This window comes from Pseudorasbora parva, chromosome 16 (assembly GCF_024679245.1).
Source record: "Pseudorasbora parva isolate DD20220531a chromosome 16, ASM2467924v1, whole genome shotgun sequence".
Classification (NCBI taxonomy): Eukaryota; Metazoa; Chordata; class Actinopteri; order Cypriniformes; family Gobionidae; genus Pseudorasbora; species Pseudorasbora parva.
The window spans coordinates 14,814,843-14,830,195 of NC_090187.1; the positions used below are offsets into that span (position 1 = coordinate 14,814,843).

Consider the following 15,353-nt stretch of genomic DNA (forward strand, 5'->3'; position numbering starts at 1 on the left):
AATCGGTTCTTCAATTCAAGCCTCAAAATTGCTTACATTTCCTTTAAAAAAATTAGGAAAGCATATCTCTTGGTTTTATTTATTTACAACACTGAACCATAATTTTCTTAAGAAAATATACACACTATTTTTAATTATCACCTAATTTATTTATTTTTTTGTGAAAATTACAAAACCCATGATTACTATTTTTACAGTGTAGTCACTCCTGAACTCTGCATACATTTTGTTATGATCAATTGAAATAAATTACACCCTCAATGTTGTTTAATTTGTTTTGTTCCAATGTTATTTTCATTTCAAAGTAATCAAATAACACAAAGTTACATGCAGTGTAATCAAAATTACACTGCATGTAAATGAAGTTATCATTAATTCCATTGCAAAACTCACTGAGCAACACTGATGCATCTAATTCTCAATAGCTCAAACACAAATGTTTTATCATTGAGTCTGCAGCGTTCTGGTCTGAAGATCTTTCCTGCAACACTAAAGATTCTCTCAACAGATGCAGAGGAAGCTGCTATGGCAAGATGGACATGTCTATGAATTTCTTTGCATTTTTTTAAATTTAATTTCTGCTTCCTTTAATTCAAATTCAAATTGTAATTCTATATCCTGTTTTTGACATCAATTCAAATTCAATTCAAATTCAAGAATTGAATTGGAATTTGGGAGTCATTCTCAATTCAATTCTGAATTGTGCACAAGCCTGCTGCCAAGTGAAATCTAACAATTTACTAGCCTGTAGCTAATGACAAACATTTTAGCTATTTAACTCATTTTCAAGTTTTATATTGTAGAGGGTTGATAAGTCAAAATGCCACCATATTTGTGTAGCATATTGAGTGCAACTTTAATCAAATACTGGGGCGGATCTACCGGGGTGGCATGGGGTGGCAACTGCCACCCTAAGAAAAACCATTGCCACCCCGTCTGCCACCCCAGCAGTTTATCCCAAATTTACAATATATTAAATAGAAATAGTTTCCTCTATCGATTTACATCAGCGGTAGCCTAGAAATCTAGACTGACCCTAGCGGCAGCAAATCTAATCTGCCCGAGTGTCGTCTAGCAACTCTCAATACCCTTCTGAGCTGTAATCGCCTAACTCTTGCCGGTGTCATGACAAATCCTGTCCTCTATGAAATTGTGTCCGCAAGGACCCCCAGAGTGATTCTATTGGCTGAAATAAATTTTAATATGTAATCTGTTCAGAGCCTGATTAAAATTTTTACAAAATCGCGTTTTGATTTTTGCTGTTTAAATTGTGTTAAAATAGTCTTTAATGTCTTACAAAGCATATGTTTCATATGCTAGTTGTATATAACTGAAGCTATAAGTGCTTATATAAGTATATAAGATATATACAAGTATATCTCGTATATAATCTATTTATTTTGTGCACCTGTTCTGTATATTGCTGGGTTTTTTAAAAATTCTTTATTATTTACATTATAGGTACATTACTATGTCATGATTTTGTATTGGTACTTAGTTTATCAGTCAAAATAATTCAGAACATGTTTTTGCTCCCATTATAGCAATCAATTACATATTTTTTGCCTGTGTATGTGTGTACTTAGTATGGCAATGAATTCATAGTTATTATTTCATTATTTTTAAACAATTGCTTGTCCAGAACCATGCATAACAACTTTTGTTCAGGCATTTAAAATCTTATCTTATCTTATCTTATCTTATCTTATCTTATCTTATCTTATCTTATCTTATCTTATCTTACCTTATCTTATCTTATCTTATCTTATCTTATCTTATCTTATCTTATCTTATCTTATCTTATCTTATCTTATCTTATCTTATCTTATCTTATCTTATCTTATCTTATCTTATCAATCACATCGTGTATAGAGTCGGTGGGCGGGGCCATAATGACGACGGCCGAGTTGCGTTTGCGTGCTTCTACACAGAAACTGGCGAACGGCGGTCTTTTGAATCAGCTTTGACCGCGACTCTGAAAGACTTGGAGTTAAGCTTTTATCTGAGAAAAGAACAAAGAACGGCACTGAAGTCATTCTTAAAAAGGGAAGATGTGTTCGGAGTGTTGCCGACCGGATACGGCGAATGTTTAATCTATCAACAAGCTCTGTTTCACCTTAATTGCTCTGGTTGGTTGTAGCGCTATCCTATCGCGTGCAGAGGGAGTTTGAAAGACAACCGTTTATCCCGCCCCTCGGATAGCTGTCAATGGTGAGTTTCCAGACCAAACATCTTGATGTGGGTATCATCTAGGGCTAGGCTACATCAGCGGCGCTTCAATGTGATTAAAAAAATAACAAGAAAACAATTCTTTCTATTGTCCAAACAAATGACTCAATGAACTGCTTAGTGATCTGCAACGCAACTCACCTCTACCGCCTGTTTCACACACAGTCCGTTTGCAGTGCGTATTTATTTTTTCCCGTAACGTTACCCATGTTAACAGGTAACAGCTTTCACACTGCACACCGATGCGGTCCGGCATTGCCTTCAGGAGCGGTGCGTGACGTGCGTCAGCACTAATTATTGAAGTGAAAATCTTATTTCACCACAGATGCATATAATTTAAAGTTTTATCTGTTTCAAAGTCAACACATGACTTTTTGCCTCAGGTAAAGCAAGGAAAACGACACATTTAGGTAAATAGGGAGACATAACGGACAGCACTCGTCATTTCTTGGAGGTGGAGAAGGAAAGTACTTTGTGACCTGCAGTATTTCTTATAAAAGATTTAAAAATGAAAGAAATGAAAGACTAGATTTTTTTCCTATTCTAAGTTTTAATGTAATTTTTTTTTTATTTTAACATTGGTTTTTAACATTTTTTGCCACTTGCGTGAGCAACATATAAATATAAAGTATATTTAATATAAGTATACGTGAATCCACAAGATTCAGTGTTGCCACCCCTCATAGTTCTCATGCCACCCCCTTGCCACCCCATGAATAATTTTCTAGATCCGCCCCTGATCAAATATCAATCTCAACAAAAGTTAACATAAATACATGCAAGGTGAATTCAGTATATAATCTAATAAAATGTTTTCTAGCTACTGTATTTCTACTAAAATGTGAGAAATGCATTTGGTGTTTTTTAAGAACATAAAATGCACAGTGGAACTGCACAGAAGAACACTACATATGGTCTCTGCTCGGTGGGCCAAAGGGTTTAAGTGATAAAAACAGGTTTCGCTTAGCTAGAGAAAAAATTAGAGGGAGCTTTGGGTGTGACAGACAGAAGTGTGTTTGCTGTGGTTGGTGCTATTTGTTGGGCGCTGTAGTGTGAATCAACTGTCACTGAATCATCATCACCTCCCTTTAAATAAACAGCCTGAAGCTGAACACACGTCCTCATGACCTGGATCACACACACACACACACACACACACACACACACACACACACACACACACACACACACGCACACACACACACACACACACACACACACACACACACACACACACACACACACACACACACACACACACACACACACACACACACACACACACACACACAAACACACACACACACACACACACACACACACACACACACACACACACACACACACACACAAACACACACACACACACACACACACACACACACACACACACACACACACACAAACACACACACACACACAGAGTGCATGTTAAGCTGTATAAAGAGAGTCTGTTTGTTTAATAATATATCCTAAATTATGCAGTGAGAGGTATATTACATATATTATACATGTTCTATGCCCTGTCTCTTTCTCTCTAACACACACATATGCAGGCCAGGTCCCTGCAGTAAAGGTAAGCGGTCAGTTGGTCAGTTCACACGGAAGTCCTGGTGAGGCCGAAAGTGCAAATCAATAGCCCTTTCCTTCTTCTTGTTTCTCTGAAACAGGGGTCTCTGATAGCTGGGGCCATTGAAAACCATGTCAGAGTGAGGGAGGACCAATTCAATAATAATCATTTTTCATGATTGTTTAAAACACCTTTCTATAAAAGCTGTACATACAGTAATAATGATAAATGAATGTTAATTTGTAGACAGTAAAGTCCCTTTCACATCGAACTTGAATTCTTTCATAAAAAAAATGCAAGCAAATCTCATTTTAATATGTGTGTGTGTGTGTGTGTGTGTGTGTGTGTGTATATACACTAACCTAAAGGATTATCAGGAACACCATACTAATACTGTGCTTGACCCCCTTTCGCCTTCAGAACTGCCTTAATTCTTCGTGGCATTGATTCAACAAGGTGCTAAAAGCATTCTTTAGAAATGTTGGCCCATATAGGATAGCATCTTGCTTGGTGGAGATTTGGAGTTGATGGAGATTTGTGGGATGCACATCCAGGGCTCGAAGCTCCCATTCCACCACATCCCAAAGATGCTCTATTGGGTTGAGATCTGGTGACTGTGGGGGCCATTTTAGTACAGTGAACTCATTGTCATGTTCAAGATACCAATTTGAAATGATTTATGTTTGTGACATGGTGCATTATCCTGCTGGAATTAGCCATCAGAGGATGGGTACATAGTGGTCATAAAGGGATGGACATGGTCAGAAACAATGCTCAGGTAGGCCGTGGCATTTAAACGATGGCCAATTGGCACCAAGGGGCCTAAAGTGTGCCAAGAAAACATCCCCCACACCATTACACCACCACCACCAGCCTGCACAATGGTAACAGGCATGATGGATCCATGCTCTCATTCAAAAGCCAAATTCTGACTCTAAAATCTGAATGTCTCAACAGAAATCGAGACTCATAAGACCAGATAAAAAATTTCCTGTCTTCAACTGTCCAATTTTGGTGAACTCGTGCAAATTGTAGCCTCTTTTTCCTAATTGTAGTGGAGATGAGTGGTACCCAGTGGGGTCTTCTGCTGTTGTAGCCCATTCGCCTCAAGGTTGTGCGTGTTGTGGCTTCACAAATGCTTTGCTGTTGTAACGACTCGAGTGGTTATTTCCGTCAAAGTTGCTCTTCTATCAGCATGAATCAGTCAGCCCATTCGCCTCTGACCTCTAGCATCAACAAGGCATTTTCACCCACAGGAAAGCTGCATACTGGATGTTTTTTCCTTTTCAGACTATTCTTTGTAAACCCTAGAAATGGTTTTGCGTGAAAATCCCAGTAACTGAGCAGATTGAGAAATACTCAGACCGGCCCGTCTGACACCAACAACCATGCCACGCTCAAAATTGCTTAAATCACCTTTCTTTCTCATTCTGACATTCAGTTTGGAGTTCAGGAGATTGTCTTGGCCAGGACCACACCCCTCAATGCATTGAAGCAACTGCCATGTGATTGGTTGATTAGATAATTGCATTAATAAGAAATTGAACAAGTGTTCCTTATAATCCCAGAATTATTCGGCACACATTTTTTAATACAAACTATATTAATATTTTATTACATAAATATATTACATTATATTTACATAATGTGTTAATGTCACTGTGCTTTCAGATGAGTGTTTGTAGGATAGAGGTTTCCTTCACCACATGTCTTTAGTGTTTACCTGCTTATTTATACCTGCTGTTCTGCCATGAGCACTGTGTTTGGAGGTTGAATATGGAAAGTTGATATGAATGATGTGACCTCCAGCCTGAAATCAAAACGTTACTGTAAAATGTTCTGTCTGTCAGGCTAACCGGCATTCTGTCATGTCGGATTATATTATATCCTATTATATGTCATGTCAATTTTTGGGCAAGTCCTATTATATTTTTTGGCATTTGACAACCAGCAGGAAAGAAAAAATAAACTGCTGTCTAAGGCAGTCTCGTTGAGCAATGTAATAACGTTGCACTATATTGCTCTTCATATCTAAATATATATGAACATACATACACTCTCACTGTGTATGTGAGAGTGAGTGAATCAAAGGTTTCAGTTTAAATATATATCTTCAGAATACCAAGATTTTTTCAACAGTTTGATTTTAGACAGGCTATAGTCAGGTAAACAACATGTAGCAGTGTTACGTCACTTTTCATTCCTCAAGACTGGAAACACGCGGCCAAGTCGCGACAGGCTCCAGTTTGCCTGACCGAGAACAGGCTTTGGCTTTAGAACCATGCTTGTGGAAAAAGGGTATGAGAGATCAGATGTAAGGGCAATAGTTTAGTCCAAGCACACCATGACTGTTGCTGTGTTTCTTTTATAGCCTGTATAAATTATTATTATTTTTTTTCAGTGTTTTTGTAAATGTGACTCTCATACTAGAAGGATCTACTGAAGGTTTTTCTCCAGGGCTAGAAGGCTCATCATTATATCATGGTTATGTATTTAAAAATGGTCTGTCTCATCTACCTGGTTACAGAAGCTTCTGCCAAACTTCAAACTTCTTTCTGATAGTTCTTTCCATTTTTGTCTTTCAACATCATACCATCCTTTCATGGTCAGACAACGTCTCATCAGCACTCACGTACGAGTGCTGTTCATTCTCTTCCTATGTCTCTCTTGTTCTTCTGTCACATATTTGGTCTCTGTCACTTGAAAGGCATTCATTGTTCCCCTAAAACAGTGGAGTAGCTGACAGGGCCCATTAGTTCTGACAGTGTGTAGTCATCATGTGGAGTTGTTTCATCATGTGGCTATCAGCACACTGTTTGAGAGTTTAGATAGCAGTCTTACACAATTAGACAGTAATTAGATTAGAGGCATGTTGAACGTGCTTTCTTTATTATGGAACTGATCTTTATGTGTAGGTCCATATGGGATCTGCAGAAATGTAGCGGCTTTAACGAGGTTGTGTTATGAATGTATTCAAGGCACAATTTATACAATTCCAAATGTTTCCAAGAATGTTTAAATCCAGAGAAATACGCAATTTTAACCAGGACACAGACCGTGTCCCTGTGTTGCCTATCAATTACATCATACCCGCATTACCCTCAATTTTCAACAAAAAAAATATTATGTAGAAACCTTGGAAATACCAAAGATGCTTTAATATATTGCCTGTTTTATTAGGCCGGTGAAACAATGTTTGGATATATTCATCGACAGAAAACAAATCATTGTTATATAGCTCAACACAGTTAGTCTTTTTGTCTTAGTTTACCGCGAGTACCATATTTTAACATGTCTAATTTCGATCTAGCATAGAGTTCTAGCTTGCAGAGTGTGCAAAAAGTGTCTCATAGTAGCCTCCGAGCGAACGCACAGAGTAGCATTATAACATAAATTACATCTAATATGTATCTAATATGATAAAACAGTGCTGTGTTACCCAGTAATAGCCTGAAAAGTGGAAGCGGTCGCTTGCGGCATAACAAAAGCTCAGCTAAATCAAAGCCTCATCAAGCTACGCCTTTGTTTTAAACAAGCGACCTTTAGCAGTGTAAAATTACATATTGTGGCTTTAAATGGAGTTGAGAGCATTTAAGTTAGTGCTTTCTAGACTGAGAAAAGACAGAAAATGTATTTTTGTTTCATGGGGATGAAAGCCAACAATTCCCGTGTGTGTAACAAGCAGAGTGTGCACACGTTGTACACTCGCCTATAGGCGAAGATTACTAATGTGCCCTTTAAATAATTAAAAAATACTCCACTCTTGACTTTTCACCAGGTTTTTGTCAACGGCGCAGTCGTTTTCAGTTGACTCAAAAAAGCAACGGGCCAACAATGCGCCTGAACACACCTCGTTTTCAGACCAGCACGCCCATGGGCAAACAGATAGGCGCGAGTGCATTTGCTATTTAAACACCGTAGCGCTGGAGATGAAAATAAAAACTGCGTTGGGCTGAAACTAGCAAAAAACCAGTGGGTTGTATCTGCCGTCGCATTGCGCCAGGTGTATGATAGGACCCCGTCACAAATCCTCATTAAACCTGTCATCGGCATGACGACTCAAATCTTTCGGAATAATCTTACGAATATCTATTAATCTAATATTCTGAACTGTAATGTTGACAGAATCATAATCATACATGTTCGTCGGCCAGAGGAGAACTGGCACCCTGACTGAGCCTGGTTTCTCTGAAGGTTTTTTTTGTTCTCCATTCTGGCCTTTGGCTTTTGGCTTGCTCAGTTGTGGACACCTACATTTCAACTATATTTCCGATCTACCCGCATTGACGCTATATGATAATTTAAATTTGCTGGATGACACTGTTTTCTCCAGAGTGTTTGTAGAGCCGAAAGCAAATTCTGTTACATTATTTTCCTGTTAACACTGTGAAGCTGCTTTGAAACAATTGGCTTTGTAAAAAGTAGGGATGTCCCGGTCAGGTTTTTTTGCCCTCGAGTCCGAGTCATTTGATTTTGAGTATTTGCCGATACCGAGACCCGATCTGATACTTCTATAATACATTAAAAAAAAAAGAATAAAGAAGAGCGAAAAAAAACGAACCAGGATGTTCCTTATTTTTTATTGAATTTACCTTATTTTAACATTCAACAACTCTGTTAACAAACAGAGCACTTCTGTGAGGTAGCTTGAACAATCAAGTAATAAATAACATAAACTCTTTCATTTTTGGATTTTAGTGCAACAGTAAATATAAAAAAAGTGTGGGACCGGAGTTGCGCAGAGCAGGAAGTACAGCTGCGATATCAAAAGCCCACCCATACTCTCACAGATGCAGAACAATTAATTATGTTGGTGTGAAATAAACAGTTATGTAAATTAATTAAATTAAATTAAATTAAATTAAATTAAAATCTGCTCCCAAAAATCCCGAAAAAAGTCTGTTAGTGCCTCAGTGACAAGACTTGAAAGAGAACTCCATAAACACTTCCGGATGATGCAGAGAGACAGATCAGCGCACGCATTCTCATTCGCGTCTTCTGGCTCTACACGTGGGTTATGATGGAGAAAATGACTGCTAATATTCGAACATACGGCAGCACTCGCAAGCATTGAACAAAGTTTACACAGATACACCGTTTTGTTCACGTTTTTCTTTTATTTGTGCTGTTGTAATGTATCACTGAGGAGCCAGCACGTGTATCCATCGACAGAAACATAAATAAAGCATTATTACAACCCATATTATTGATGCGTCATCAGATGTGACCGTGGTGCAAGTGTGGACGTTTTACAAGGCACCCCTGCTCACGTCAGACGGCACCCCAGAATATACATATATATCCGAGTCCTGATCGGGAGGTAACGTCCGATTCCGATCGAGTCTGAAATCACGTGATCGGATCGGGACATCTCTAGTAAAAAGTGCTATATAAATAAAGGTGACTTGACTTGACAAAGACTTTCATGGGGCTTTAACTCTTTCAGAAAGTAAACGGGCACTGTTGTGATTGGCAAACTTTGTTACACCATATCAACAACCTTGGACAGCCTTTCTCAACAGCACTGCCTCGCTTGTGATTGATGGACAGACATGAGTTGTTAAGAGCATGAAAAGCTGAAGAATGTGAGAAAGAAACATTGATTAAAATTATAAGGGCTACAAAAGTTTAGAATGGACCCTTTACAAAGAAATACTGTGTTCCTTTGAAGATCTCACACATTTAAAATGTTCATTGCAGAGTTTCTTGGTGGAGGAGACAGCCAGCAGCAGTAAGGATGCAGAGACCAGACCATTGATAGTCACTGCAGCAGAGGTGGCAGAGCAAGACCAGACTACATCATTCGAACCCAAAATGACCGCTGTCACCTCGCCCCTGTGCAGCTTGAAAGTGGAAAAAATGGATAGCTCAGTGACCAGTGAGTATTCATGAGTCCAAACTATTCTTCCCCAAAGCCTTTCTCTCATATCTAATGCCTTCCTTCGCTTCTTTGGTTGTGATGAAAAAATGTGTGTTATCTGCTTATACTTATTCCTTGCCTCTTCCTCTCTATGACTCTGCCATGGAGTCAGGTGTGTGGCAAAGCTTGTTGGGTCTTTCATTGGACGATGTGATGCTGGCAGTGGGGGAACAAATTGTTTTCGGAAACATAACATCAGCATTGAGGATGTGTAAAGCGATGTCTAGCCTAGAAATCTAGACGGACCCTAGTGGCAGGAAATCTTATTTGCAGCCAGGGTCATCTAGCAGCTCTCCGTTGACTTGCGAGCTGGAAAAACCAAACTCTGGTCAGGCCAATCGCATCGTATATAGAGTCAGTGGGCGGGGCTTAACATAATGATGGCAGAGTTGCCACGGTTCCGTGTGCTACTTAAAAACAAAGAAGCTGGCGAACGGACAACAGTCTTCCGAAACGTCTATGGCCGCGACTCTGGAAGACTTGGAGTTAAGCTTTTCTTTGAGAAAAGAACAAATAACGGCACTGAAGTCATTCTTAAGAAAAGAAGACGTGTTTGGAGTTTTGCAGACTGGATACGATAGGAGTTTAATCTATCATCTAGCTCCGCTTCACCTTCTTCGTTGCTCTGGTTGGTTGTAGCGCTATCCAATCGCGTGCAGAGGGAGTTTGAAAGACAACCGTTTATCCCGCCCCTCGGATTGAGCCCTGTCAATGATGAGTTCCCAGACCCAACATCTTGATGTGAGTCTGGCTTGTCAGGCTAGTGTTATTCTTCTTTTAAGATTAAGTTGTTCATAGTTTATGCTACAACAGGTAGTATGAGTTGTTTTGAGTGTTGAACAAGAATTTGTCTTCATAAGGCACAACTGTACAAAGCTTAAGGATCTGGTGAACCATAATAGTTGGAAATCTATGGAGAATATAACAAACTTAACTTGACCACCGCTCTCCGCATCTTGCAAGTTAAGTATATTTATATTTGTATACAACAAATAACAAAGCAGCTTTATAGAAATTCCAGATGTTTGTAATACTGTACCTTAATGCCTAATTGTCCATTGACACGTACATGTAGAGTAAGTCCATTGTACACTGCTAAGACATTACAGGAAGGTAATAACAGACTGATGTTATAGTTTGTGCAATGTGTTACAACTGTTTATGAGGAGACACTGACAGAACGATGACAGATGAGGTTGGCAAGGTAGTTTGGGTAAAATTTAACCCCGAAAGACCAGTGGACTCTATTACTGTAAATCTGTAATAGAGAATTATTTATGGGGTTATAATTACAAACAGACATGTTGCTTAATAGTGTGGGTTCAGTGGTCAAGAAGAGACAGTTGAACATTTTGTTTTGTGTTGCAGATGCTTGGAAGGACTGTAGTTTATTGACTAAATAGTTTGGGGATTTAGGTTTCTTTTAAAGTATAGAGTAACTTATAGAGTATCAAAAAAGACAACCCTTTTTTTCTGAAATGCTTGAAAACGCTGGAATGGAGTGTTTTGTAAAATGTCATTTTCATATGCATCCAGATTAGTGTAGAAGTAACCTAATTTAACTACTTTTTTAGGCTTACCATGGAGTACAGTAATACTCCATGGCACTGGAACTAGAAGAATATCTGAATGCTTCCAATCCCGATCTGAATTCTAACTTGTAATGCAGCCTGAATCATAATGACAGCATGTTTGTTCATTGAACAAACTGGCCCCCAATTGAACCAATTTCTCCCAAGGTTTTTTGCCTCATTCTGTCACCTGATGGGGTTTTTGTTCATTGCCACTGTCGCCTCAGGCTTGCTTAGTTGAGGACACTTCAAATTCAACAATATTGATCTGACAACTGTATGGGAACTGAACTGAGCGGGACAATGAATTCATTTTTTCAGAACTGCTTTTAACAATGAACAACAGCCAAAATCCATACTTTTCCTGTTAACACTGTAAAGCTGCTGTGACACAATACTGTATAACTTTAGCCTGGATGGCAGCCGAACTTAGTCCCGCCCACAACATTTTTTGGTCGGGCGGTTCGGCCTCGATCCATAGAGGAGTAATTATCTCCGGACAGAAACTGTTCGGACCAATGAAATCATCAGGGCGGGCTTTAGACGATGACGGACAGATGATAAACAATAACGCAACCATGCATGTCATCAAAGGGGCTTGGATTATATTTGTTTGAATCCTAAACGGAGAGCTTGTTTGTATATGCATTCACCTTCACAATTTTTCTCAGAAATGATGATCATGTTGGGTAAGTACTATGTGTATCATTAAATTCTTTTATTTTTTTACAACACCGGCTTAGATCGTTTATTCCAGCGCGTGTGCAGACAGGGTTGCCAAGTTTTTACTATAAAACCCGCCAACTACTAGCCCAAAACAATAGCTTCTCGGGGGTTCGCTGGAAAAAATGGCGTTTGTGGGGTAAAATGTCTGTTATCAAGGTTGCCTGCTAAAATTCGCACTCATGGGTCTATATATCAGTCGCTTCAACCCGCAGACATAGAAAACAACCCGCAGGAAAAAACGCGGACTTGGCAACACTGTGCAGTTGAGCTTTGTAGACATTTGACAATGCATCGCTTCGTTGCTCTGATTGGTTGTAGGTCTATCCAATTGAGGTCTTTCCTGGTTCGGTTGAAACATGCCTCATAATCAAAGCCCAATAGAGCAGTTACAGACTCAAATTCTGACTAGAATTGAGTATGACCATGTCAGGCTAGTATAACTTGGTATGAGGGTTGAAACCAGCATTAAATGTTATACCAGTTTAAAGTGAAAAATTATGAATGATTTTTTTTGTTGTTGACAACAACAGTTCAATCACAATCAATAGCCTTAAGCAATGTGCAGTTGCCTAAAGAATACCTTGTGCTGTAATCGATCGGCTATTCTTGCATTTTTTTCCGTTTACACATTTTGATTTATTTTTTTTTATTTTTATTTGTTTTATTCTGATCAAGTTGATTTGCAAGTATTTGTATTTTGTAAGTTACTTTGGTATATGTGTCCTAAGGGTGAACAAGTCAGAGCGGATATGAGCTGATCAAATTTGTTTATACGGAAATATCTCTCATCTCTTTTCATCACATTCATGCATAATCTAGCTCTTTCTCTAGCTGTCTTTCTCTATCCGTTTACATTTGCCTCCAGCTCTTCGTTGTCCATCTGTTCTGTCATTGTCTTGTGTTTGAAATATTAGGACTGACACATCTCTGGAATATAGTTGGTTGAGATTCCGCCCTCTCTGGGTCAGCAGGAAATTATGCCACCAACCACCCACCCCCCAGCCTTAAGCAGCTTCTGTTAATGTGTGGAACTCAAATAACAAGTAAAACAGCAGTGATTTTTTTGTTGACTTAGGCCCAGATTTACTAACAGCATTCACCAACACAAAGCACTCTTTTGGCGTTAACAATCTACTGTCAGGAGCAGTATTGGGGAAAGTTCCTTTTAAATGTAATGCATTCCAAAATTGTGCTACTGCCTAAAAAAGTAACTATTTGCTTACTTCTCATGTGGGCTGGGCTTGGCTTGGTTGTTTTTTTTTTGTGGCAAATGCTGGTAAATGCCCCTTCACACCAAAAGTGAACTGAATAAGCCTCAGGCTGAAGTAAAATGCAAATTCACGCCTGTACAGTAGAGGGCGGCAAATACATAACATTTGATTAAATTGTATATTTCTGTAATTGTCATTAATTCGTGGCATACTGGATATGTTTTTATGCAAATGAGGTGAGTAAATGCATGCTCACATTTAGTCTAGATCTACAATATCCATCATGTTTTCACAGCGCACACGACGTCTCTGCACCTTAATTCTGATTTCTCTTAACATGGGGACAGAAGAGGTGTCAGTAAATAAATGGGGAAAGTAACTTGCATTATTTATTTGAAAAAGTAACTATTATTTTTTTGGGTAAATTTAAAAGGGATGAATTACTTTACTAGTCAGAAAAGTAATCTGATTATGTAACTCATGCTACTTGTAATGCATTACCCCAACACTGGCCAGGATTATTGAAGACGGGTAGTGAAAAATCAGTTATGTAAAGGAGTGGCGTGGACACAGCTCTTTTTACACCTGACCTTATTGGATATGCTTTTGTAGGATTTTTCCTTTCTGACGCAAACATTTATGGGAGGAGAGTATTTAGATAATTGTGATTTACTTATGTTTGCAGTAGTCATTTTACTGGTATTGCCAAAAAAAAACATGTCTTGAACACTGGGGGGGGACCAATTTTTTTTTATATATATATAAAGCATAAAGAAACAGAACTGTGAATGAAATTCTAGGTCTAATTCTAGTTGGAAAATAATCATTTTGGGACTATTCACATATAATATTTGCATTAAGTTGCATGAATACATACATATATCTACTCTTTTCAATGAATTCCCTAGTAGTGTGGTGGTTGAATTTTCCTAATCTGTGTCAAAGGTTCCGGGTTCTAATCCGCCCTCATATTTTTTTTTCTTTCTTTTTTTCCCATTAAAATCAAAGATGTCCATCCTTTATTGAGCAGGGACATGTTTGTGTGCAATTTGTTTTGTGATTTCATCAGAAAGTCTCAACGGCATTAAGCGATAGACACACTCATCTGTGTGTGCCAAAAGAGAATGTATGTAAATCCTGCCTATTTTGATTTGACATTTTAACACTGATGAGCGCTGTTAGACAGCGGAGGCAGACCAGACTAAAAATGTAACTTTTAAACCTTTTTGTCATCCTAAAAACAACACACATATCCCTTTTCCACCAAGGCAGTGCTGGTGCATGATTCCTTGTTTTTCCACACCCAAAGCACCAGCTCCAAACCAGGAAAAGTCTAGAAGTAAGAACCGCTTGCTTCAGCGGCTGGGGACGGGGTTACCGTGACCAACAAGACGAACAAAGACAAACTCATGAGCGCCGTTTTTAAATTTTCAGCTAATCGAGTTAATAGCTGCTCGATTGTAATCTCTGTTTACGGCGAGCTGCACGAATGCGTTGGATTCGCTGTTTTGATGCTGATGTAGGATCGTAAAGCCAAGAGCATCAATCGTAATGCAACGCTCGCCATTGTTGATGGAAGGGTTGTCCGAGATGCATCGCGCTGTGCAGCCCGATCGCCGCATGACATCAAAATACAGCGATATCATACGACTCCTTATGCTTTTGAATCGCTCATGCGGTATTTTGATATCATACGTGGATCGTTCCGCGCAGCGCCGATGCATCTCGAACAAGCCTGGTGGGTTTGTGTTTCCCGCTGCCTTGCTAGAGTTGCTGAGAAAGATGACACGTATACAGTGATGTAAGACCTGGCTCTGTGCTGGCTCTCTAGCCAGTGGAAAGGGTTCTTAAACCAGTTCTTAGAAGGCTCATCAGTCGAACCAAATCTGAACAGGTATTATCACTGGCTCTGAAGTTCTGAATTAGCACTCGGTTCATTCTTGTGGAAAAGTGCTGCGTAATGAAGTGCAGTAGACTAGTGCAAGAATTTCAAATATTGGGGGGGGACATTTTGGCCATTTCTAATTTCACCCTTAATGTCTATAGTGGTTATGGCCCTGTCCTAACCACCGTTGGACACAGCATGGGACAGGAGGTTGCAAACAAGGTTTTGGAATGGACGAATG

The 15,353-nt window shown here is 39.0% G+C and overlaps 1 protein-coding gene across 4 annotated transcripts in view; it reads left to right on the plus strand.

Moving 5' to 3' along the window:
- Positions 1-15,353, plus strand: part of gse1b (Gse1 coiled-coil protein b) — a 325,637-nt gene that overhangs the window by 80,325 nt on the left and 229,959 nt on the right. For all 4 annotated transcript variants that reach the window (XM_067419768.1, XM_067419769.1, XM_067419770.1 and 1 more), the window contains exon 2: positions 9,500-9,677. In XM_067419768.1, coding sequence (XP_067275869.1) covers positions 9,500-9,677 — 178 coding nt within the window. The remainder of the gene's footprint in view (positions 1-9,499; positions 9,678-15,353) is intronic.